Below are 25,651 nucleotides of genomic sequence, written 5' to 3' on the forward strand. Positions count from 1 at the left end.
CTTAAATAAGGAAGATGGTGTACGTTCTGTGCTTCCCTTGGGCCTGGAGTGTTTTATGCTGATTTTGCTTTCTTTTTTTAAACCCTGATTTTTATATTCTGGCATATTTTAATGAGATTCCCAGGAAATTTCAGTGGAAGTCGTCATTGACAAGATCGATGAAATCGGCATAAATTTTAGTGCAAGTCGGATCGAGGAAGTTCTGGCCCAATACATCTTTAATTATACTTTTGGATCAGAGGGAAGGGGAGGAGTTGTTTTCTTCAGATTTGGATTGGTTAATGAAATGAGTAATCAATATAATTTGCCTTGTTCCAAAAATAAACCTGATCTACCAGATCAAACAATTACACACTCATACATACACTTCAATTTTCATCGATCAAGCAATGAAATTTTTAGTTGTACATTCCTATTCAATATAAATGCATGTATCTAATACTATGCAATCAAGTGTTAATCTCTGCTCAATAAGACTCAGTAATATATTCTCTTCGTGTCCCATTACAAACACAAAAAACAAGTAGCAAATTACCTTAAATCTCTGTTTTTCTGGGCTCAGGCTCTCAGAAGATGGTTCTGTTGAGCTGCTAGGGGATTGCAGATTACTGGAAGAGTTGTATCCTCTAGCGCTTTCTCCAAACCAGGATAAAAGTACACATGGTGGAATGGAGGAGGATGGTTCTCCCGCTGAAATGTTGCTTGTCGAGCTTTCCAATGTATCCTTGGAGATCTTGCCGCTACAAGTACAAAATGTTATGAAAGCAGACATCCATGACTATTAATATTTTACAAAGCATCAGCAAAAGATACCCCCTTTCTAATTAATACAGTACTCCACTGTTTTAGTCACACATAAGAGGTGTCCATTCTGCAGGCCATTTCCCAATATTTAGATGTGCAGGACACCAAGGGGCCGAAATTGCCCTTTTCGTTAAGGCCTGTTACCACCACAAATCGGCGGCCACACTGCGGAGTGGAGTGGCCGCCGACTTTTGGTGGAATGGCTGCTGCTAGTCCAATTGCCCTCCCGTGTTTTTCCGGCGGTACCCTGATCACCCCCCTTTATCGCTCCTCTGCTGTCGATCGGTGTTGAGCACGTCATTACCGTGCATACCGCCGACTAACCCCCCGACGGCGATATTCCCCTCGGAAAATCCTCAGCCCGCCACGCGGTCCCAAAACAACCTTTTTCCCAGTGGTCCAGTGAGGCTGAAGCCTTTTGTAGCAGCCGTGCGACTTTCCTTAAAGGGGAGGGCGCACTGCCGCTGCCGCCATGTTTTTGTTTGTCGGCCGACTGCCAGGTCGGCTCGATAATTATGCCCCCGGATTCGGCTGGGCCGCCAACAGGCAGCCTGGCACTCCCTCTTGGATGCCAGGCGGCTGGCCCAGCCGAAATACTCCCTGGTGGCCCAGTGGACCAAAGTTAAAAAAACACGGAGGCTCTCCTCTTTAAGTGAAGGGGAGAGCCGTGGTGACACGGTGCTGCGATGACGTCATCGCAGCGGTGACTACGCACCGCCCCCAACTTCTGCCCCTCAGTTGCTGTCACCGCCGCATTTTAGCCCCTCGGGTGTAGTCACGCCCCTATTATGACAGACATCCAAATGAAAACAAAAAAAACCAAAGAACGCAATTTCCTGAAAGAGTCGACCTGAACCGCAGCTGCGGTAAAAACATTGAAACAGGGTGGGAGTGCCCCGTTTCGGGCAGGGGGCAATTTGTACCCCCAAGTCTTATTCATTGCGAGGGAATCAGCTGTGGCAGCAGCTGATTTAAAGTATCTAGGTAAGTACATTGAATCCTTGATATTTCAATCAAGTTTTGACTGTTTTTGTCAAGATTTGTTCGACTGGCATCTAAGTTCTCATGAACCAATTGTTCAAAATTTTACCTTTTTCTCAGCACTATTGCTGGTACCACTTGGTTTTCCAATAGTAATTTCCCTAACTGACATGTCTGAAGAGAAGGATGACCTTTGCAAGGCAGGTCAGATTGCATGAGAAATGCTCTGTGCCCACTTGCCAGGATCCTTGCATCTGAAGACAGATGGCAAGATCTCACTTTGGCAATTAATGGATGCAGAGGCTCCTCATCCCGAAGGAAGCTGTGACATTAGAAACAATGACACCATATGTGAATGCCTAACTAACTGCAATGTTGAATGTGTAATCAAAAGTGCCCCAGTTACACTGCATGAAAGAAGGCAAGTCAGGCTGATCATTGTACCCTGATTGGCCATACCCACTTAGATGCTCAATTATATTTTGTAACCCCTAGTATGACTACCTGCCAATGACCGTGTGAACCAACTTCACAGGATCTGAGTCAGCATAGAGCTACAGTTCTATGTCACCATGCAGCATATGGCTGGCAGACTGAATGACAGAAATGGTTAGGTGCGGCCTTAAACGTGGCTCCACTTCCTTGCAGGCACACTGCAATGTTGAGCTACAGGGATATTGCCATGGAGTAATGCAAAGAGCCACTCTCCTTGTAGCACGAGCACCATTTCAGCAACCGTCAAACAGGAAGTGAAGTGCTGGGTTGCTTCATCACTTGCCTGCAGATTCATGCCCGTACTTTAGATTTCCTTTCCCTTAATTTTTGCATTTCTAAGGCCAGGCCCCCTTCAGCCTTGGTAAAGGCTGCTAATGGATTGAAATACTTATGAGCCTTTCCAAAGGCTATCAGAAATGTTGTCCCTCATTCTAACACTCCTCGTGTCATAAGAACATAAGAAATAGGAGTGGGAGTAGGCCATATGGCCCCTTGAGCCTGCTCCGCCATTTAATACGATCATGGCTGATCGATCATGGACTCCCTGCCCGCTCCCCATAACTCCTTATGCCCTTATCGGTTAAGAAACTGTCAATCTCTGTCTTAAATCTACTCAATGACCCAGCTTCCACAGCTCTCCGAGGCAGGGAATTCCACAGATTCACAACCCTCAAAGAAGAAATTCCTCCTCATCTCAGTTTTAAATGGGCGGCCCGTTGTTCTAAGATTATGCCCCTTAGTTCTAGTCTCCCCTATCAGTGGAAACATCTTCTCTGTATCCACCCTGTCAAGCCCTCTCATAATCTTATATATTTCGATAAAATCACCTCTCATTCTTCTGAATTCCAATGAGTAGAGGCCCAACCTACTCAGCCTTTCCTCTTAAGTCAACCCCCTCATCTCCGGAATCAACCAAGTGAACCTTCTGTGAACTGCCTCCAAAGCAAGTATATCCTTTCTTAAATATGGAAACCAAAACTGTACACAGTATTCCAGGTGTGGCCTCACCAATACCCTGTATAACTGTACTCCATCCCCTTTGCAATAAAGGCCAAGATTCCATTGGCCTTCCTGATCACTTGCTGCACCTGCATACTAACATTTAATGTTTCATGCACAAGTAGCCCCAGGTCCCGCTGTACTATAGCACTTTGCAATTTTTCTCCATTTAAATAATAACTTGCTCTTTGATTTTTTTTCTGCCAAAATGCATAACCTCACATTTTCCAACATTATACTCCATCTGCCAAATTTTTGCCACTCACTTAGCCTGTCTATGTCCTTGTGTCTTTCCCTTTAAATTCCACAGACGCAGTTTTCCACTCTTACAATTGCACCCAAAGCTATAAAAAGGCACTGACTTAAGAATATTGGATATAAACAGCCTACTTCCATTCGATCTACCCCTAAAACTCGCCGCTAGTCTAAATTATGCCAATAGCATAAAATTTGGGCTTGTTAATGTTACACAGCAGCAATGTGGACTACTAGATTCACATTTATAGGGAAGGGCTTTTATTCAAAGTACTCTTTCCCATTATGGAGAGAAAAATAAGGTGCTCACCAATGTTCCCTTCTCTGGACCTCCTAGGTAGCCGGCTCATTAGCTGTTCAATGGGGAAAACCGCATATGTCTGATATTTTAAATGGGCCGTGCAACCCCCAAAAAATTAACTGGAACATTGGTGCTCAGTTTGCTCAATTATTTTTTTAAAAGTTTTTCTCAGTTCCTGGGATCAGCTCACTCTCAGCTTGGCAGTTGCATGACATCAATGATGGGAGGCACCTTGGAATGGCCCCATTACAAACAATGGGAGCAGGAACACTGGATTGGCTGCAGGATCCTGGGAAGTGGCACTGCTATTTGGGGTTGGAGAGCACAGCCAGTAGCATGATTTCATTGGTCCTGTGACTCTGGACTAGTGCTCATGATGGTTTAAAGTAGTTGTCATGCTAATTGCAATCGAGGTACTCTAGAATCTTCCCACTTGTGACATCATGAAGTATCTTAAAAGGGAGGGAAGGCCCAATCTTGTGTGCTTCTCAGCTGTTGAGAATGTCAACATTTCTGTTAAGAAAAAACCTAAATACTTTTGATGAGTATAGTTTTATTTTATAAATTAAAGGAATACTTTGAACAGAAAGTGTTTCACCTAGATTTGCATTTTCCTTCATCAATTAACGGCAGTTACTAAACAGTACTAATATTGAGAAATAATTTTTTTGTTCAGTACCAGAATTTTTTTGAAGTAATATTAATTCTGAAAATATTTTAAAAATTGAAAAACTAAAATAATGCATCAAATGAGTAGTAAATATCAAGAATAAGATTCAACTTGGCAAAGAAATAAAGATATGTATTGCAAGGCAAGGCTACTGAAGAAGAGCCTTGCTTGCCGATTGCACAGATCAAAGAATCGGGTGTGGATGTCTACCCAACAGATTCATGGCACTTGCGATTTTTGTTCATTAAAAATACTGATTGGAAAGCAGGAAGTGCCATGAATTGGGTACACTGACTACCATGAACATTTGTCTGATCCATGTTCCTGGATTGAGGCCTCTCTAAATTCACCTCTTAGGTGTAGTATGTTTAGATAATCTGATAAAGCAAGAATTATTGTACATTATTTTATAGATCCGAGCAATCAGGAGATATTGAAGATGAGAATTAAATTCCTGAATATCTTAAATTGCAAGACAAAATGTAGTCAATGTAGAGTTCTTAACTCTAGAACATATTCACACGAGGCATATACTGCAGGCAAGGTCACTCATGACCTGCACCTTTATTCCCAGGACCAAGGAGTGCTGAGCCTGCGTGGAACCTTCCTTTAAGTACCTGGCTGACCAGGTAAGGAGCGTCTCCCACAAGTTCACCCCCTGTGGTCAAGGTGTGTATTTCACAGTTGTATACAGTGTACAGTGTTGTTACATATTGGTTACAGTTATGTGAAGGTTACAAACATGACATCACCTCCCCTCCAATGTCTTTGGGTCAAAGATTGAGTCTTTCAGGCGGTCGACCCTCTCTCGTGGAGCGCCGCAGTTGTGGCTCTGGTGGTTGGGCCGAGGCATGCATCTCTGTCGCCTGAGTTGGTTCCGGCCTGTCCGGACTGGCCCCAGGGACTGTGCATGCTGTTGACTGTCTTTGTTGCTCGTTCACTGGCAGTGGTGTGGTTGACACCCCATGGTCTATTGGTCATCCCAGTGTCCATGCTGAACCTTTTCTTTACCTGGTCCAGATGTTTGCGGCATATCTGCCCATTGTTTAGTCTGACCACTATGACCTTATTTCCCTCTTTACCAATTACGGTGCCCTCAAGCCACTTGGGTCCTAGTGCATGGTTAAGCACAAATACCGGGTCATCCATTTCTATACACTTCCCCCTCGAGTTTCGATCATGACACTCGGTTTGGGACTGCCGTTTGCCCTCAACAATGTCTGCCAGGCTTGGGTGAATGAGGGACAGTCGCTTTTTGAGCGTGCGATTCATGAGGAGTTCTGCTGGCGGGACTCCCGTGAGCGAGTGCGGGCGGGACCTATAGACCAGCAGGAGGCACGATAGGTGGTACTGAAGAGACGGTCCCTGGATACGGAGCATGCCTTGTTTTATGACTTGGACTGCACGTTCTGCCTGGCCATTGGAAGCCGGCTTGAACGGTGCCGTCCGGAAGTGTTTAATGCCATTACCCGACATAAACTCCTGGAATTCATGGCTGGTGAAACACGGGCCATTATCACTGACCAGAATGTCTGGCAAGCCGTGGGTCGCGAAAACCGTGCGCAGACTCTCCACAGTGGTGGATGTCGTGCACGAGTTTAATATGATGCACTCGATCCATTTCGAGTATGCATCGACTACAATCAAGAACATTTTTCCCATGAACGGCCCCGCATAGTCCACGTGGATGTGTGACCATGGCCTGGTGGGCCAGGGCCATGGGCTGAGCGGGGCCTCCCTGGGGGCATTGCCCAGTTGGGCACACGTCGTGCACCTGCGAACCCAGTGTTCCAGATCTGAGTCAATCCCCGGCCACCATACATGTGACCGGGCAATGGCTTTCATTAACAAGATGCTAGGGTGCTTGCTGTGGAGTTCCCTGATGAATGCTTCCCTTCCTTTCTGGGGCATGACCACCCGGCTGCCCCATAGTAGGCAGTCGGCTTGGATGGAGAGCTCATCCATCAGTCTCTGAAACGGTCTGACCTCCTCGGGGCACACCCCGTGAGCGGGCACCCAATCCCCAGTCAGGACACATTTCTTTATCATGGATAGGAGGGGGTCCCTGTTGGTCCAGAGTTTGATCTGGCGGGCTGTGATGGGGGAGCCTGCGGTGTCAAAAACCTCAATGGCCATGACCATCTCAGCGCTTTGCTCCGCTGTCCCCTCGGTGGTGGCCAGTGGAAGCCTGCTGAGCGTGTCAGCGCAATTTTCAGTGCCTGGCCGGTGCCGTATGGTGTAGTCATACGCAGCCAGCATGAGAGCCCATCGCTGTATGCGAGCTGACGCATTGGCATTGACAGCCTTGTTGTCGGACAACAGGGATGTTAACGGCTTGTGATCCGTTTCTAACTCTGCCGAAAAAATACTGGTGCATCTTTTTCACACCGTAAACGCAAGCGAGTGCTTCCTTTTCGACCATGCCGTACCCACGCTCTGCCTGGGAGAGCGACCTGGAGGCATAAGCCACCGGTTGTAGTTGGCCGTCGTCATTCCCCTGCTGCAACACACACCCAACCCCGTATGATAATGCATCGCATGTTAAAACTAATTTTTACAGGGGTCATACAAAGTCAACAGTCTGCGGCAACTCTCCTGCCCAAAAGCTCTACCTCTGGGGCCATAAACACACACTTGGCCTTTTTCAGCCGTAGGACTACCCGGTCCAGTCGGCGTAGCACCTCCTCCAGGTTGTGAAGGTGTTCCTCGGTATCTCGACCCGTTATTAGGATGTCGTCTTGGAATACGATTGTGCCGGAAATGGATTTGAGCAAGCTTTCCATGTTCCTCTGGAAGATTGCGGCCGCTGAACGAATGCCAAACGGACACCTTGTGCGTCGTGATGGTGGTCAGAAGCTTGGATTCTTCAGCCAGTTCCTGAGTCATGTAGGCCGAAGTGAGGTCCAAGTTAGTGAACAGCTTGCCACCTGCCAACGTGGCAAAAAGGTCCTCCACTCTCTGGAGCGGGTATTGGTCGTGCAGCGACACTCGGTTGATAGTGGCTTTGTAGTTGCCCCAGATCCTGACCGAGCCATCCACTTTAAGGACAGGAACGATGGGACTTGCCCAGTCACTGAATTCAACGGGCGAAATTATGCCCTCTCTGAGTAGCCTGTCCAATTCACTCTCAATTTTCTCACGCATCACATACGGCACCGCTCTGGCTTTGTGGTGCACTGGTCTGGCATCCGGGGTGATGTGTTCACTACTTTGGTGCCCTTGAACGTTCCGACACCGGGTTGAAACAGTGACCCAAATTTTTGTAGGACCTGCGAGCATGAACTTCACTCCACAGACGAAATGGCGTGCACATCTCCCCATTTCCAGTTCACTTCAGCTAGCCAGCTCCTTCCCAAAAGCACGGGGCCATTTCCCGGAACAATCCAGAGTGGCAGGCGGTTCTGTGATTCATTGTGTGTTACCACCAGGTTTGCACTGGGAGGATTTCTTTGGTGTACGTGCGTAGCTGCGTGTCAATGCGTTGCAGTTTGGGCCTGCTAGCTCTATGTGGCCATAGTCTCTCAAATTGTTGGACGCTCATAAGGGACTGGCTGGCTCCCATATCCAGCTCCATGCGCACCGGGATGCCGTTCAATAAAACTTTCATCATCATGGGTGGCATTTTGGTGTATGAGCTGCGGACGTCAGCCACATGAAATCTCTGAACCTCAGCATTATTGGCTTTGCCCCAGGCATCATCCTGCATTGTAGGCCCCTTGTCGGATTCCTGTTTTATAGATTAGCCTTGCTGCAGCCTTTTTGCACATTCTAGCCAAATGCAGCATTACAATTCCTGCAGGTGAACTGCTGGAACTTGCAGCTTTTAGCAGTATGTCTACCCCCCCACCTCCAGCATTGGCTGAGATTGTTATTCACAAAGGGGCTGTTACCAGGCATTCCTCTCTGATTGTCCCTTGGTTGTTTCTAAGCACTCTGTTGGTGGGTGTCAATTGTCCCATCACGGGACGTATTGTTCCTCTTGATGGTGTGAACTGCCGATCCTCCTGCCTTTGTCTCTGTTGCTGTCCCACCCTAGAGTTTGTTGCAGCCTGGACGGTGTTGAATTGCCCTTGCCTGCCTGCCTGGGCAGTGTCGAATTGTCCTTGCCTGCCTGCGGGGTTCTGTATCACTTTTACAACATTAACTCCCTGGTTCATCGCAACGTTAAAACCAGGGCTGCTTACGTAAATTATCTTGGTCTCCTCTTCCCCCGCCAAGGAGGTCTGAGCTATCAAAGCTGCCCTTTCCAAAGTCAAGTCCTTGTCCTCAATAAGCTTCCTGAAAATACCAACATGACTAATGCCCTCAATGAAAGAATCCCTTAACATCTCCCCCCTGCAGGCGTCTGTGAACTTACAGAAGCTGGCCAAGCGCCTCAGGTCTGCAACGAAGTCCGGGATGTTTTGCCCTTCCCGATGCCGGTGTGTAGAACCGGTGCCAGGCCATGTGTACGCTGCTCGCCGGTTTCAGATGTTCGCTGATCAGCTGGCTGAGCTCTTTAAAGGACGTCAGCCGGCTTGAGAGGTGCAAGCAGGTCTTTCATCAGCGCGTATGTTTTTGTCCCACAGCTTGCCGGTAGATGCGCCCTCCGCTTGTCAGCTGCTTCCACTCCCAGCCAGTCCTTTGTGACAAAGGTCTGCTGGAGTTGCTCCACAAAATCGTCCCAGTCCTCAACCACACAGTAATGTTTCTCTGTGCTACCGGTGGCCATCCTTGTGGTTCAGAGATTCCCATTTCTCATCGCCGGATGTAGAATTCTTAACTCTAGAACATATTCACACGAGGCATATACTGCAGACAAGGTCACTCATGACCTACACCTTTGTTCCCCAGACCAAGGAGTGCTGAGCCTGCGTGGAACCTCCCTTTAAGTATCTGGCTGACCAGGTAAGGAGTGTCTCCCACAAGTTCACCCCTCTGTGGTCAAGGTGTGTATTTCACAGTTGTATACAGTGTACAGTGTTGTTACATATTGGTTACAGTTATATAAAGGTTACAAACATCACAGTCAAGGCTCTTGCTGCAGTGATAGTAACCACCTTTGGAATGTTTAGAACCGGGTAATAACACCAAATATAGTGCTATATTTTGCATATTAAAGAAATATATTTGTTGCAAAAAAGTATGTATTTTCTCTTTGTGATACCCAAAATGTTTATAGTTCAAAGCAATTACTGTCAGGAATAAATAATGGATTAATTTTCAAAACTGTACTTTTCTAATTTCTCCCCTTTATCTCACCATCACCATAAAAAACATTTTCCTGAATTGGGCAGTTCTACTGGGCAGAAGTCTGAACATAATGGGTCAAATTTCAACATCAAAAAACGGGTGGGTTAGGAGTGTGGAGGTAGTTAAAGTTTTAAAAGTCTAAATCCTGACCCCAACCTGTCTACTTTCAACTTTTACGGAGGACGGACAGACAGACAACCAGCTGCCAGGAGGTGCGTTGGCATTTTAAATATGATAATGAGGCCTTGAAGCCTGTACTTTAACCTGCTGTGCAGGTTTTACTGCAGCCAGCCAAGAATCCCAGAGCTGCAGCGAGGCGAGCGCCGCCTCAGGGAGCAATCCTTGTGGGCTGGGAGGAGCAGGAATGCTTCCTTCCGGTCCCCAAGCTCTTCCACTAGCAGTCCACTCCTCCTCGAGGTCGAGGATGGGAACCCCCCCCACCTTCCCCCCCACCCCCCCCACCACACACGACTCCACACCTACCTGCTGTTGCGGCATCCTGTCCAGCCAGCGTCCCCCCCCCCCCGCCCGACTGGAAGTCAGTTAATCAGACTGGCTTTCAGGCGGGAAACCTGCCCATGATGTCACATCCACGCTGTGACGTTAAACTGTGCAGGGAAACCCGGACTTTTCCCCGTCGCTCTAGGCGGGTCGGAAACTTCAAAATCCAGCCCAATAACTCACCTACATCGCTTTGGCCAGATTTGACCGAAATAAATGTTATCAAATTTTATAAAACTTGGAAGGTGAAAACGCTAAAAAGTCTTTGGTAGATTGTAGTGCAGTATACCTGCTTCCTGACGAGAGTCTATTGGCTTCTTTTTCTTTGCACTTTTGTTTTTTCCCTTTACTAGATGTTTTTTGCATTGAAACCCTACAATAAATTGCTAAATAAATTAGCTATATTAATATTAGTTTTAAAGATGTTTGTACATCTTGAAAATACAGGTTCTCCTGTTAATAAATCACAAACTTTACAAAATTATAGATACATGCAAGAAATAACACTTGAGAAATGCTGTATATATGGTAGACTCTCAAAATTGAAATATAATGAGAAAAAAGCTGGAGCTGGCTGGATCTGTTCTTGACCAGGGCAGAGATGGCATTATATAGAAGGTAACACTTGGTCCATGTGATCTCCTGCACTGGTTTTGATTGTCTAAGGGGGTCAAAGAGGAATTTTCCAGAGGATTTTATCCCTTATTGGCTCTGGGTTTTTTCATAGCTCTCAGTAGATTACATAGCTGTGGGGTTGGGAGGGGAGTGAGGAAGTGTTTAGTCATGATGCTCCAACCATCATGGAGTAGGGCAGACTTGATGGACCAGCTGTTTTTTTCCTGCACATCAATTCCATGTGTGTGTAAGCTGTGCTATGCCAACATTCAATATGATCATGGCTGATCATGCAACTTCAGTACCCCATTCCTGCTTTCTCTCCATACCCCTTGATCCCCGAAGGGCCATATCTAACTCCCTCTTGAATATATCTAATGAGCTGGCATCAACAACTCTCTGCGGCAGAGAATTCCATAGGTTAACAACTCTCTGAGTGAAGAAGTTTCTCCTCATCTCAGTCCTAAATGGCCTACCCCTTATCCTAAGACTATGTCCCCTGGTTCTGGACTTCCCCAACAACGGGAACATTCTACCTGCATCTAACCTGTCACGTCCCGTCAGAATCTTATATGTTTCTATGAGATCCCCTCTCATCCTTCTAAACTCCAGTGAATAAAGGCCCAATTGATCCAGTCTCTCCTCATATGACAGTCCAGCCATCCCAGGAATCAGTCTGGTGAACCTTCGCTGCACTCCCTCAATAGCAAGAACGTCCTTCCTCAGACAAGGAGACCAAAACTGAACATAATATTCCAGGTGAGGCCGCACCAAAGTCCTGTAAAACCTCAGTAAGACCTCCCTGCTCCTATACTCAAATCCCCTAGCTATGAAGGCTAACATACCATTTGCCTTCTTCACTGCCTGCTGCACCTGTGTGCCAACTTTCAATGACTGATGAACCATGACACCCAGGTCTCGTTGCACCTCCCCTTTTCCTAATCTGCCACCATTCAGATAATATTCTGTCTTCGCGTTTTTGCCCTCAAAGTGGATAACCTCACATTTATCCACATTATACGGCATCTGCCATGCATTTGCCTACTCACCTAACCTGTCCAAGTCACCCTGCAGCCTCCTAGCGTCCCCCTCACAGCTCACACCGTCACCCAGTTTAGTGTCATCTGCAAATTTGGAGATATTACACTCAATTCCTTCATCCAAGTCATTGATGTATATTGTAAAGAGCTGGGGTCCCAGCACTGAGCCCTGCGGCACTCCACTAGTCACTGCCTACCATTTTGAAAAGGACCCGTTTATCCCAACTCTCTGCTTCCTGTCTGCCAACCAGTTCTCTATCCACGTCAGTATATTACCCCCAATACCATGTGCTTTGATTTTGCACACCAATTTCTTATGTACGACCTTGTCAAAAGCCTTTTGAAAGTCCAAATACACCACATCCACTGGTTCTCCCTTGTCCACTCTACTAGTCACATCTCAAAAAATTCCAGAAGATTTGTCAACCATGATTTCCCTTTCATAAATCCATGCTGATTTGGACTGATCCTGTCACTGCTTTCCACATGCGCTGCTATTTCATCCTTAATAATTAATTCCAACATTTTCCCCACTACTGATGTCAGGCTAACCGGTCTATACCCGTTTTTTCTCCCTCTTTTTTTAAATTGTGGTGCTACATTAGCTACTCTCCAGTCCATAGGAACTGATCCAGAGTTGGTAGACTGTTGGAAAATGATCACCAATGCATCCACTATTTCTAGGGCCACTTCCTTAAGTATTCTGGGATGCAGACTATCAGGCCCCAGGGATCTATCAGCTTTCAATCCCATCAATTTCCCCAACACAATTTCCCGCCTAATTAGGATATTCTTCAATTCCTCCTTCTCACTAGACCCTCGGTCCCCTAGTATATCCGGAAGGTTATTTGTGTCTTCCTTCGTGAAGACAGAACCAAAGTATTTGTTCAATTGGTCTGCCATTTCTTTGTTCCCCATTATAAATTCAGCCAAGTCTGACTGCAAGGGACCTACATTTGTCTTCACCACTCTTTTTCTCTTCACATATCTATAGAAGCTTCTGCTGTCAGTTTTTATGTTCCCAGCAAGCTTCCTCTCGTACTCTATTTTCCCCCTCCTAATTAAACCCTTTGTCCTCCTCTGCTGAATTCTAAATTTCTCCCAGTCCTCTGGTTTGCAGCTTTTTCTGACCAATTTATATGCCTCTTCCTTGGATCTAACACTATCCTTAATTTCCCTTGTTAGCCACGGTTGAGCCACCTTCCCTGTTTTATTTTTATTCCAGACAGGGATGTACAATTGTTGAAGTTCATCCATGTGATCTATGTTTGCCATTGCCTATCCACCGTCAACCCTTTAAGTATTACTCGCCAGTCTATTCTAGCCAATTCACGCCTCATGCCGTCGAAGTTAGCTTTCCTTAAGTTCAGGACCCTAGTTTCCGATATAACTGTGTCACTCTCCATCTTAATAAAGAATTTTACCATATTATGGTCACTCTTCCCCAAGGGGCCTCGCACGACAAGATTACTAATTAGTCCCTTCTCATTACACATCACCCAGTCGAGGATGGCCAGCTCTCTAGTTGGTTCCTTGACATATTGGTCAAGAAAACCATTCCTAATACACTCCAGGAAATCCTCCTCCACCGCATTGCTACCAGCTTGGTTAGCCCAATCTATATGTAAATTAAAGTCGCCCATGATAACTGCTGTACCTTTATTGCACACATCCCTTATTTCTTGTTTGATGCTGTCCCCAACCTCACTACTACTGTTTGGTGGTCTGTACACAACTTCCACCAGCGTTTTCTGCCCTTTGGTATTCCATGGCTCCACCCATACCGATTCCACATCATGCAAACCAATGTCCTTCCTTACTATTGCATTAATTTCTTCTTTAACCAGCAACGCCACCCCACCTCGTTTTCCGTTCTGTCTATCCTTCCTAAATGTTGAATACCCCTGGATGTTGAGTTCCCAGCCTTGGTCACCCTGGAGCCATGTCTCCGTGATGCCAACTGCATCATATCCGTTAACTGCTATCTGCGCAGTTAATTCGTCCACCTTATTCCGAATACTCCTCGCATTGAGGCATAAAGCCTTCAAGGTTTGTCTTTTTAACACACTTTGCCCCTTTAGAATTTTGTTGTAATGTGGCCCTTTTTGTTTTTTACCTTGGGTTTCTCTGCCCTCCACTTTTACTATTCTCCTTTCTATTTCTTATGTCTCCCTTTTATTTCCCTCTGCCTCCCTGCATAGGTTCCCATCCACCTGCCATATTAGTTTAACTCCTCCCCAACAGCACTAGCAAACACTCCCCCTAGGACATTGGTTCCGGTCCTGCCCAGGTGCAGACCATCCGGTTTGTACTGGTCCCACCTCCCCCAGAACCGGTTCCAATGTCCCAGGAATTTGAATCCCTCCCTTCTGCACCACTGCTCAAGCCACGTATTCATCTGAGCTATCCTGCGATTCCTACTCTGACTAGCACGTGGCACTGGTAGCAATCCTGAGATTACTACTTTTGAGGTCCTACTTTTTAATTTAGCTCCTAGCTCCCTAAATTCGTCTTGTAGGATGTCATCCTGTTTTTTACCTATATCGTTGGTACCTATATGCACCACGACAACTGGCTGTTCACCCTCCCTTTTCAGAATGTCCTGCACCCGCTCCGAGACATCCTTGACACTTGCACCAGGGAGGCAACATACCATCCTGGAGTCTCGGTTGCGGCCGCAGAAATGCCTATCTATTCCCCTTACAATTGAATCCCCTGTCACTCTCGCTCTCCCACTCTTTTTCCTGCCCTCCTGTGCAGCAGAGCCATCCATGGTGCCATGAACTTGGCTGCTGCTGCTCCCTCCTGATGAGTCATCGCCCTCAACAGTACTCAAAGCGGTGCATCTGTTTTGCAGGGGGATGACCGCAGGGGACCCCTGCACTATCTTCCTTCCACTGCTCTTCCTGTTGGTCACCCGTTCCCTATCTAGCTGTGTATCCTTTACCTGCGGTGTGACCAACTCACTAAACGTGCTATTCATGTCATTCTCAGCATCGTGGATTCTCCAGAGTTCATCCACCTGCAGCTCCAGTGCCGCAATGCGGTCTGTCAGAATCTGCAGGCGGATGCACATCCCGCACACGTAGTCATCAGGGACACCGGAGGCGTCCGAGTTCCCACATAGTACAGGAGGAGCATAACACGTGTCCGAGCTCCCCTGCCATGACTAAACCCTTAGATTAACTACTTGGGCAACAACAATGTTAAACGATTACTTACTGATGAAGAAAGAAAAAGAAAAAGGAAAAGAAAAACTACTTACCAATCACCAGCCAATTACTTACCCCCTTGGCTGTGACATCACCTTTTGATTTCTTTCTACTTTTTTGCTTTCTCACCCTGCTGCAGCTGCACAAGCATGCCTCCTCCGACTCATTGGGCTTTTTTATAGGCCTCAGCGACGCACCTCCTGAGCCTCTCCACGCACCTGGAACTCCCGAGCCTCCTCCGACGCGTTGGGCCTTTTTATGGGCCTCAGCGACGCACCTCCCGAGCCTCTCCACACACCTGGAACTCCCGAGCCTCCTCCGACGCGTTGGGCCTTTTTATAGGCCTCAGCGATGCACCTCCCGAGCCTCTCCACACACCTGGAACTCCCGAGCCTCCTCCGACGCGTTGGGCCTTTTTATGGGCCTCAGCGACGCACCTCCCGAGCCTCTCCACACACCTGGAACTCCTGGAGGGGGGGGTGGGGTGACAGAGAGCGAGTGGGGGTGCGGGGGGGGGGGGGACAGAGAGAGTGGGGATGGGGAAGGGACAGAGAGTGTGGGGGTGGGGTGACAGAGAGTGAGTGGGGAGGTGAGAGAGTCGGAGGGAGGAGGTGAGAGAGTGGGGAGAGAGAGAGTGGGAGGGGGGGAGAGAGAGAGTGGGAGGGGGTAGAGAGAGAGTGGGGGGTGGGGAGAGAGAGAGTGTGGGAGGGGAGAAGAGAGAGAGGGGAGGGGGGACAGAAAGGGAGGGGAGGGGGAGAGAGAGTGAGGGGAGGGGAGAGAGAGAGAGTGAGGGGAGGGGAGAGAGAGAGAGAGCGAGTGAGGGGAGAGAGAGAGTGAGGGGAGGGTAGAGAGAGAGAGTGAGGGCAGGGGAGAGAGAAAGTGAGGGGAGGGGAGAGAGAGAGTGAGGGGAGGGGAGAGAGAGAGTGAGGGGAGGGGAGGGGAGAGAGAGAGTGAGGGGAGGGGAGGGGAGAGATAGAGTGAGGGGAGGGGAGAGAGAGAGTGAGGGGAGGGGGGGAGAGAGAGTGAGGGGAGGGGAGGAGAAAGAGCGGGGGGGGGAGAAGAGTGAGGGGAGTGGTGGAGAAGGAGAGGGAGAGGGAGGGGAGGGGGTAGTGAGGGGGTGGAGAGTGAGGGGTGGGGCAAGAATGAGGTGGGGAGATTGAGGGGAGGGGGGGAAAGAGTGAAGGGAGGGGAGGGGAGGGGGAGAGTGAGGGGTGGGGGAAGAATGAGGTGGGGAGAGTGAGGGGAGGGGAGGGGGAGAGGGAGAGTGCGGGCGGGGGGGAAGAGTGCGCGGGCGGGGGGGGAAGAGAGTGCGGGCGGGGGGGAAGAGAGTGCGGGCGGGGGGGAAGAGAGTGCGGGCGGGGGGGAAGAGAGTGCGGGCGGGGGGGAAGAGAGTGCGGGGGGGGGGGGAAAGAGTGCGGGCGGGGGGGGGAAGAGAGGGCGGGGGGGGGAAGAGAGTGCGGGCGGGGGGGGAAGAGTGCGGGGGGGGGGGGAAAGAGTGCGGGGGGGTGGGGTGGGAAGAGAGAGTGCCGGAGGGGGGGGAGGGAAAGAGAGTGCGGGGGGAGGGAGAAGAGAGTGCGGATGGGATGAAGAGAGTGTGGGGGTTGGAAGAGTGAGGGGGGGGGGGGAGAGTGAGGGGGGGGAAGAGTGAGGGGGGGGAGAGTGAGGGGGGGGAGAGTGAGGGAAGGGGGGGTAGAGTGAGGGAAGTGGGGTAGAGTGAGGGAAGGAGAGTAGAGTGAGAGAAGGAGAGTAGAGTGAGGGAAGGAGAGTAGAGTGAGGGAAGGGGGGGTAGTGTGAGGGAAGGGGGGTAGTGTGAGGGAAGGGGGGTAGTGTGAGGGAAGGGGGGTAGTGTGAGGGAAGGGGGGGTAGTGTGAGGGAAGGGGGGGTAGTGTGAGGGAAGGGGGGGTAGTGTGAGGGAAGGGGGGGTAGTGTGAGGGAAGGGGGGGTAGAGTGAGGGAGGGGGGGGTAGAGTGAGGGAAGGGGGGGTAGTGTGAGGGAAGGGGGGATAGAGTGAGGGAAGGTGGGGTAGAGTGAGGGAAGGGGGGGTAGAGTGAGGGAAGGTGGGAGAGTGAGAGAAGGGGGGGGAAGAGTGAGGGAAGGGGGGGTGAGTGAGGGAAGGGGGGGAGAGAGTGAGGGAAGGGGGAGAGTGAGGGATGGGGGGAGAGTGAGGGAGGGGGGAAGAGTGAGGGAAGGGGGAAGAGTGAGGGAAGGGGGAAGAGTGAGGGAGGGGGGAAGAGTGAGGGAAGGGGGAAGAGTGAGGGAAGGGGGAAGAGTGAGGGAAGGGGGAAGAGTGAGGGAAGGGGGAAGAGTGAGGGAAGGGGGGAGAGTGAGGGAAGGGGGGGGAGAGTGAGGGAAGGGGGGGGAGAGTGAGGGAAGGGGGGCAGAGTGAGGGAAGGGGGGTAGAATGAGGGAAGGGGAGAGTGAGGGAAGGGGAGGGAAGAGAGGGAAGGGGAGGGAAGAGAGGGGAGGGGGGATAGTGAGGGGAGGGGGGAGAGTGAGGTGGGGGGGGAGAGTGAGGGGGGGGAAGAGTGAGGGGAGGGGGGGGAAGAGTGAGGGGAGGGGGGAAGAGTGAGGGGAGGGGGGGAAGAGTGAGGGGAGGGGGGGGGAAGAGTGAGGGGAGGGGGGGGGAAGAGTGAGGGGAGGGGGGGGCAGAGAGAGTACGGAGAGGTGGGGGGGAGAGTGAGGGGAGGAGAATGAGCTGAGGAGGGGGGAGAGGGTGAGGGGGAGAGGGAGGAGGAGAAGGAGAGGCTGGGAGTGGGGGGGGTAATGAGAGGGGGGAGGGGAATAGGAGGGAGGAGGTGGGGAGGAAGGGGGAGAGGAGGAGGGGGGGAGGGGGGAAAGGACAAGGGGGAAGGGAGGGGGATAGGACAAGGGGGAGGGGAGGGGCAAAGGACAAGGACAAGGGGGAGGGGGAGAGGAAGGAGGGCAGGAGGGGAGGGGGGAGATGGATGGGAGGAGGGGATGAGGGGTGGGGAGAGGGGTGAGGGGGAGAGACAGTGGGAGGGAGACAAGGAGGGGGGTATGGGGGAGAGATGGGGAGGGCGATGGGTGGGGGGGGGGAAGAGATGGGGGGGAAACTGAGACGGGGAGGGGGGGAAACTGAGACGGGGAGGGGGGGGAAAGAGAGACGGGGAAGCGGGGGGAAGAGACATGGGGAAGGGGGGAGCGGAAGAGAGACGGGGAGGGGCTGGGGTGGGCGGAAGAGAGACGGGGAGGGGGGTGGGGGAGTATAGAGAGGAGGGGAGAGAGGCGAGGAGCGGGGTGGCGGGGGGGAGACAGGCGGAGGGGGGGGTTGCAGGATCTGGAGGAAGGTGTGCGGGGGGAGAGAGAGATACGGAGGGGGCTGGGGGGGAGCAAGAGACAGGAAGGGGTGTGGGGGGAGCGAGAAACGGGGAGGAGGTTGGGGGAAGTGAGAGATACGGAGGAGGGTGTGGGAGAGCAAGAGACAGGGAGTGGGGGGGGGGGAGCGAGGGAATGGGGAGGGAGCGAGAGACGGGGAGCGAGAGACGGGGGGGGGGGGGGAGCGCGAGAGACGGGGAGGAGGGTGGGGGGGAGCGAGAGACGGGGAGCGAGAGACGGGGGGGGGGAGCGAGAGACGGGGAGGAGGGTGGGGGGGAGCGAGAGACGGGGAGGAGGGTGGGGGTAGCAAGAGATGCAGGGTGGGAATGGGGGGGCAGGGTGGGGGAGAGAGAGAGAGAGAGAGAGAGACACGGTGGGGGGGGGGGGAAAGAGAGAGAGAGAGAGAGACTGGGGGGGCGGGAGAGAGACAGACGGGGGCGGAGGGGGGGGGCGGGGAGGAGGGGAGCGAGAGCCACAGAAAGCCACTGGACAGCATTTAGTTGGTACCTGGAATCACTCCGTAAATATAACTATGAAAATAGCTAATACCGTGGATAGTTTTGAGAAAAGTATCTGCATGCAATTGTAGACTGTGGCCACCAAGTGTCACTATGGGCCAGTTTATTTCTCTAAACTACCGTTCTCTCAGCCAGCAGCCATGTTGTACAGAAAATTAGAGATCAGTAATTAGGTTCAAAAGTAAACCTTAATTTTCTTGCCCCCACCCCTCATGCACCACATCCAGAATTGATTCACCTGTACTGCCCTCAGCTTGCTGAACATTCTCCGTTCCAATAAAGAACAAAAAAATTCCTCATTCCACCTTTTCACACACCTGCCTGCAACCCAACCATCTGGTCCCTTTTCCCTCCTGAATTTCAGACCCTCCAGGCCACTAGGTCATCTGCTTTTCCACCTGCTTGACTGTTTGGTCTTTACTCTCTCTGCCCAATACATCCTTCTGTGTTCATGATGCCAGTGCGCTGGTCTGCCTAACTCACAACTCACTTGGACTTTGATAAGACAAGGTACCCGATTGAAAGCTTTCTGGATCCATGAGCCTCCTGTTCATTCAGTGCCCTTGAAAAACAGCGAGGTGCCCTCCCTGTTGATCAGTTTTGCAGTTTCCCATTCCCTTCATCACTCAGTATCGGATTTTCCTCCCCTCCCCTTCCCCCAGCCGCGCTACTGTACTTTGTCAGCAGGGAGCAGCAGTGCATCGCAAGATATTCTTAGAATCATAGAAATTTACAGGACAGAAGGAGGCCATTTTGGCCCATCGTGACTGCGCCAGCCAACCAAGACCTATCCAGCCTAATCCCACTTTCCAGCTTGTCATGTATTCAACCAGCATTGTAACCCATGTATAATCTGACCTAAGTTGTACACTGTGAGAACACTGACCACTAGGTGGTGAACTTGTGGGAGACACTCCTAACCTAGACCTTCAGATATAAAAGGGGAAGCTCCACCCACTTCCATCACTTGAGTGCTATGAAATAAAGGACAGGTCACAGACTGACCTTCTCTCAAGCATGGGCCTCGTGTGCATTTATACTGTATAGTAAGGACATATCAATGGCGACAAGAAACTGGTATTTAAACCTCGCGAGCATGACCACTAGCAGAACAGACGAGAGGTACTGTGTTAAGGAATGGTTGGGACAGAGATTCAACATTGTTAAAGCAGCACACAGTTCTCCAGGCAGACAAGGCAGTCGGGCATGCCCCAACATGTAGTCGAACCCAGAGGGGGAGTTCGACAGAGACAATGGCAAGCTGAACGGCAATTCACGCCATTGCAAGGGACAATGCGGCCAGTAATGGGGCCATCAACACCTGTTAATGGCGCACTCAAGGGCAATAACAGGGGCAGTCAGGGACGATCGACTGGCAAGGGACCTTTTGTTTCTAACAACAGCTCATGCTGGAGGTGTGGAGGCACACACTCAGCCGGAGTTTGCAGAGGTAAGCAAAATACCTGCAGAAATTGCAGAAATGAACGCTGGGGGAAATCGCTGAAAGCTGAAGTTCAGCGAGTTCATGTGGAGCACGTATACTGTTCATATACCAGGACGCCACCGATAATGATGAAAGTGCTCCTCAATGGCATCCCTGTATCAATGGAGCTAGACACGGGGGCCAGCCAGTCCCTGATGGGTATCAAACAGTTCGAAAAGTTGTGGGCGTCCAAGGCCAAGAGTCCAAAATTATCGCCGATTGACGCACAGCTACGGACTTACACAAAGCAGATCATTCCGGTGCTAGGCAGCGCCACGGTAGTCGTGACCCACAAAGATTCGGAGAACAGACTGCCACTCTGGATTGTCCCAGGGGACGGTCCCGCACTACTGGGGAGGAGTTGGCTTGCTGTCATGAATTGGAAATGGGGCGATGTCAATGCAATTTCCTCTGTGGAGCGAGTATCATGCTCACAGATCCTGGACAAATTTGACTCATTATTTCAACCCGGCATTGGCACTTTCATGGGGGCCAAGGTAGTGATTCACATAAACCCGGATGCCAGGCCAGTACACCACAAGGCCAGAGCGGTGCCGTACGTGATGCGGGAAAAGATAGAAGGCGAATTGGACCGCCCGCTGAGGGAAGGCATCATCTCGCCAGTCGAATTCAGTGACTGGGTGAGCCCAATTGTGCCGGTGCTCAAGGCGGATGGGTCGGTCAGGATATGTGGCGATTACAAGGGCACCATCAATCGGGTGTCACTCCAAGACCAGTACCCGCTACCGAGAGCGGAGGACCTCTTTGCGATGCTATCCGGTGGCAAACTTTTTTCAAAATTGGACCTGACCTCAGCTCACATGACCCAGGAGCTGGCGAGTGAGTCGAAGAAGCTGACCACCATCACGACACACAAGGGATTGTTTGAGTACAACAGATGTCCGTTCGGGATTCGCTCGGCCGCCGCGATCTTCCAATGAAATATGGAAAGCCTCCTCAAGTCGATTCCAGGGACGGTGGTTTTTCAGGACGACATCCTCATCACGGGTTACGATACTGAAGAACACCTCCACAGACTGGACCTGGTAGGGCTGCGACTGAAAAAGGCGAAGTGCGTCTTCCTAGCTCCAGAGGTAGAATTCCTGGGGATGAGGGTAGCAGCAGACGGGATCAGCCCTACTGCGTCCAAGACGGAAGCGATCCAGAGAGCACCCAGACCCTGTAACCGTTCATTCCTGGGGCTCCTGAACTATTTTGGTAACTTTCTTCCCAAACTGAGCACGCTGCTAGAGCTGCTACACGTGTTCCTACGCAAAGGTCGCGAATGGGTCTGGGGGGACAGACAGGAAAGGGCTTTTAATAGAGCACGCAATTTGTTATGTTCCAACAATCTGTTAATGCTATATGACCCATGTAAGAAACTTGTGTTAACGTGCGATGTGTCGTCCTATGGTGTCGGGTGTGTGTTGCAGCATATCAGTTACAGCCGGTAGCTTATGCCTCCAGAAGTCTGTCCCAGGCAGAAAGGGATAACGGAATGGTAGAAAAGGAGGCGCTCGCATGTGTATTTGCGGTAAAGAAAATGCACCAGTACCTGTTTGGCAGGAAATTTGAACTGGAGACAGATCACAAACCCCTAACGTCCCTTTTGGCCGACAACAAGGCCATAAATGCAAACGCATCGGCCCGCATACAGAGGTGGGCACTCACGTTAGCCGTCTATGACTACACAATTCGGCACAGACCGGGCACCGAATACTGCGCCGATGCACTCAGCAGGCTCCCACTAGCCACCACTGAGGGGGCTACCGAGCATGGTGCTGAGATGGTCATGGTTGTTGAAGCTTTCAGAAGCGAAGGCTCACCCGTGACAGCCCGTCAGATTAAAGTCTGGACAAATAGAGACCCCCTATTGTCTCTAGTCAAGAAATGTGTCCTGAATGGGGACTGGGCAGCCACGTACAGGGCATGCCCTGAGAAATTTAAACCATTTCACAGGCGCAAGGATGAACTCTCGATTCAGGCCAATTACCTACTGTGGGGAAACCGTGTAGTCATGCCCCAGATGGGCAGAGAGGTGTTCATCAGAGAACTTCACAATGAGCATCCGGGCATTGTCACGATGACGGCAATTGCCAGGTCACACGTTTGGTGGCCAGTGATAGACGCAGATCTGGAACTTTGTGTTCGCAGGTGCAACACGTGTGCCCAGCTGGGCAATGCGCCCAGGGAAGCCCCCCTTAGCCCCTGGCCATGGCCCGCCAGGCTTGGTCACGCATCCATGTGGACTACGCAGGTCCTTTCATGGGAAAAATGTTGGTTGTAGTCGACGCCTACTCCAAATGGATCGAGTGTGACATTTTAAATTCAAGCACACCCTCTGCCACGGTAGAAAGTCTACGGGCAATGTTCGCCGCCCACGGTCTACCGGGCATCTTGGTCAGCGACAATGGCCCATGCTTCACAAGCACTGAATTCCAGGACTTCATGGCAGGCAATGGAATTAATCATGTTAGAACGGCACCGTTCAAGCCGGCCTCAAACGGCCAGGCAGAACGAGCAGTGCAGATAATCAAACAGGGGATGCTCAGAATCCAAGGGGGTTCCCTACAATGCCGCTTATCACGCCTCCTGTTGGCCTACAGATCCCGACCACACTCGCTCACAGGGGTTCCACCTGCAGAGCTGCTAATGAAAAGGATGCTCAAAACCCGGTTATCCCTTATACACCCCACCATGAAAGAAATTTTCAAGAGCAGACGCCAGTCACAATATGACTACCATGTCAGGAATGCGAGGGCACGATGTATTGATGTAAATGACCCTGTTTTTGTCCTCAACTACGCTGCAGGGCCCAAATGGCTCACAGGCACTGTGGTTGCCAAAGAGGGAAATAGGATTCTGGTAGTTAAACTTACCAATGGACAAATCTGCCGCAAACATGTGGATCAAACAAAAAGGAGGTTCAGCAACCCCATAGAAGAAGCAGAGGAAGAACACGATGTAGAGTTCACTCCACCACAGGTGACCGAACACAGGAACCAAGCGGAGGAGAGCCCAGTCACTGTGGGCAGTCTGGACAGGCCTGAGGCACCGCAAACAGCAGACACTCAGGCCAGCGCCCAACAACCGGTGCCCCAACTCAGGCGCTCTACAAGGGAGCGTAAACCACCAGAGAGACTCAACCTGTGATCCCAATAAGAATTTGGGAGGGGGGGGGGGGAAGGTGATGTCATGTATTCAACCAGCATTGTAACCCATGTATAATCTGACCTAAGTTGTACACTGTGAGAACACTGACCACTAGGTGGTGAACTTGTGGGAGACACTCCTAACCTAGACCTTCAGATATAAAAGGGGAAGCTCCACCCACTTCCATCACTTGAGTGCTATGAAATAAAGGATAGGTCACAGACTGACCTGTCAAGCATGGGCCTCGTGTGCATTTATACTGTATAGTAAGGACGTATCACAGCTCTTGGTCCATAGCCCTGTACGTTAAGGCACATTAAGTGCACAACCAAATATTTTTAAAAATGTGGTGAGGCTTTCTGTCTTTACCACCCTTTCAGGAAGTGAGTTCCAGACTCCCACTATATTCTGGGTGAAGACATTTCCCCTCATATCTCCTCTAAATTTCCCAATTGCTTTAAATCTATGTCCCCTGGTTGTTGACCCATCTGCCAAGGGAAACAGGTCCTTCCCATCCACTCTATCCAGACACCTCATAATTTTATACACCTCAATCAGGTCTCTCCTCAGCCTCCAGTGTTCCAAAGAAAACAGACCCAGCATCTCCAATCTTTCCTCATAGTCAAAATTCTCCAGTCCAGGCAACATTCTTGTAAATCTCCTCTACACCCTTTCCAGTGCAATCACATTTTTCCTGTATTGTGGTGACATTACCTCACACGGATTGAATTCCATTTGCCACTGTTCCGCCCACCTGACCAGTACATTGATATCTTCCCTGCAATCCGCAGCTTTTTTCTTCATTATCAACCACACAGCTTATTTTAGTGTCATCTGCAAACTTCTTAATCATACCCACAACATTCAAGACCACGTCATTGATATATATAGGTTGAGCGTCTGAAATCCAGAGTTCCGAAATTCGGAATGTTCTGCAATCTGGATACCGGGCCGATCCATAGCGAGGTCTTCCGGAATCCGGAAAATGTTCCAAAATCTCAAGCCACCGCTGGACTCTCCCGCACTGCCGTCGGACCTCGCCGGACATCGCCTGCCTCGGAACCTCGCCGGACCTCGCCCGCCTCAGGACCTACCTCGGCCGCCTCGGGACAGCTCCCCCATTCGTCCGCCGCCCGCAGCCCCCTCCTCCTCCCTCCCTTCGTCTGCCGCATACCCAACCCCCTTCCCTGGCCCCCTCCTTTCTTACCTGGGCCCAGGCGCTTCCGGCTTTGGGATGTCGGAAAGACGTTCCAAAATCTGGAAAGGCCTCGGTCCCGAGGTTTCCGGATTTCGGACGCTCCACCTATACCACAAAAAGCAAGGGACCCAGCCCTGAGCCCTGTGGAACCCCACTGGATACAGACTTCCGGTCACAAAAACACCCCATCAACCATTACCCTTTGCTTCCTGCCTCTGAGCCAATTTTGGATCCAACTTGCCATTTTGCCCTGGATCCCATGCGCTTTTACTTTCATGACCAGTCTGCCATGTGGGACCTTCTCAAAAGCTTTGCTAAAATCCATATACACTATTTCATACACACTGCCCTCATCGACCCTCCTGGTTACCTCCTTGAAAAATTCAATCAAGTTAGTCAGACACAACCTTCCCTTAACAAATCCGTGCTGATTGTCCTTGATTAATCCATGTCTTTCCAAATGAAGATTTATCCTGTCCATCAGGATTTTTTCCAATAATTTTCCCACCACTGAGGTTAGGCTGACTAGCCTGTAATTACTTGGTCTATCCCTTTCTCCTTTTTTAAACAAAGGTACAACATTAGCAGTCCTCCAGTCCTCTGGCACCACACCTATAGCCAGAGAGGACTGGAAATGATGGTCAGAGCCTCTGCTATTTCCTCTTTTGCTTCTCTTAACAGCCTGGGATACATTTCATCCGGATCTGGGGATTTATTCACTTTCAAAGCTGCTAAGCCGCTTAATACTTCCTCTCTCACTATGTTTATCTCATCTAATATTTCACACTCCTCCTCCTCCTCGATAGCAGTGTCTGCATCGCCCCTCTCTTTTGTGAAAACAGATGCAAAGTATTCATT

At 50.4% G+C, this 25,651-nt stretch overlaps 1 protein-coding gene across 6 annotated transcripts in view; it reads right to left on the reverse strand.

The window, feature by feature from the left end:
• ppp1r9a (protein phosphatase 1, regulatory subunit 9A) overlaps positions 1-25,651 on the reverse strand; it is a 424,704-nt gene that overhangs the window by 77,449 nt on the left and 321,604 nt on the right. For all 6 annotated transcript variants that reach the window (XM_070881066.1, XM_070881067.1, XM_070881068.1 and 3 more), the window contains one exon: positions 536-740. In XM_070881066.1, coding sequence (XP_070737167.1) covers positions 536-740 — 205 coding nt within the window. The remainder of the gene's footprint in view (positions 1-535; positions 741-25,651) is intronic.

This window comes from Pristiophorus japonicus, chromosome 5 (assembly GCF_044704955.1).
Source record: "Pristiophorus japonicus isolate sPriJap1 chromosome 5, sPriJap1.hap1, whole genome shotgun sequence".
In the NCBI taxonomy this organism is placed as follows: Eukaryota; Metazoa; Chordata; class Chondrichthyes; family Pristiophoridae; genus Pristiophorus; species Pristiophorus japonicus.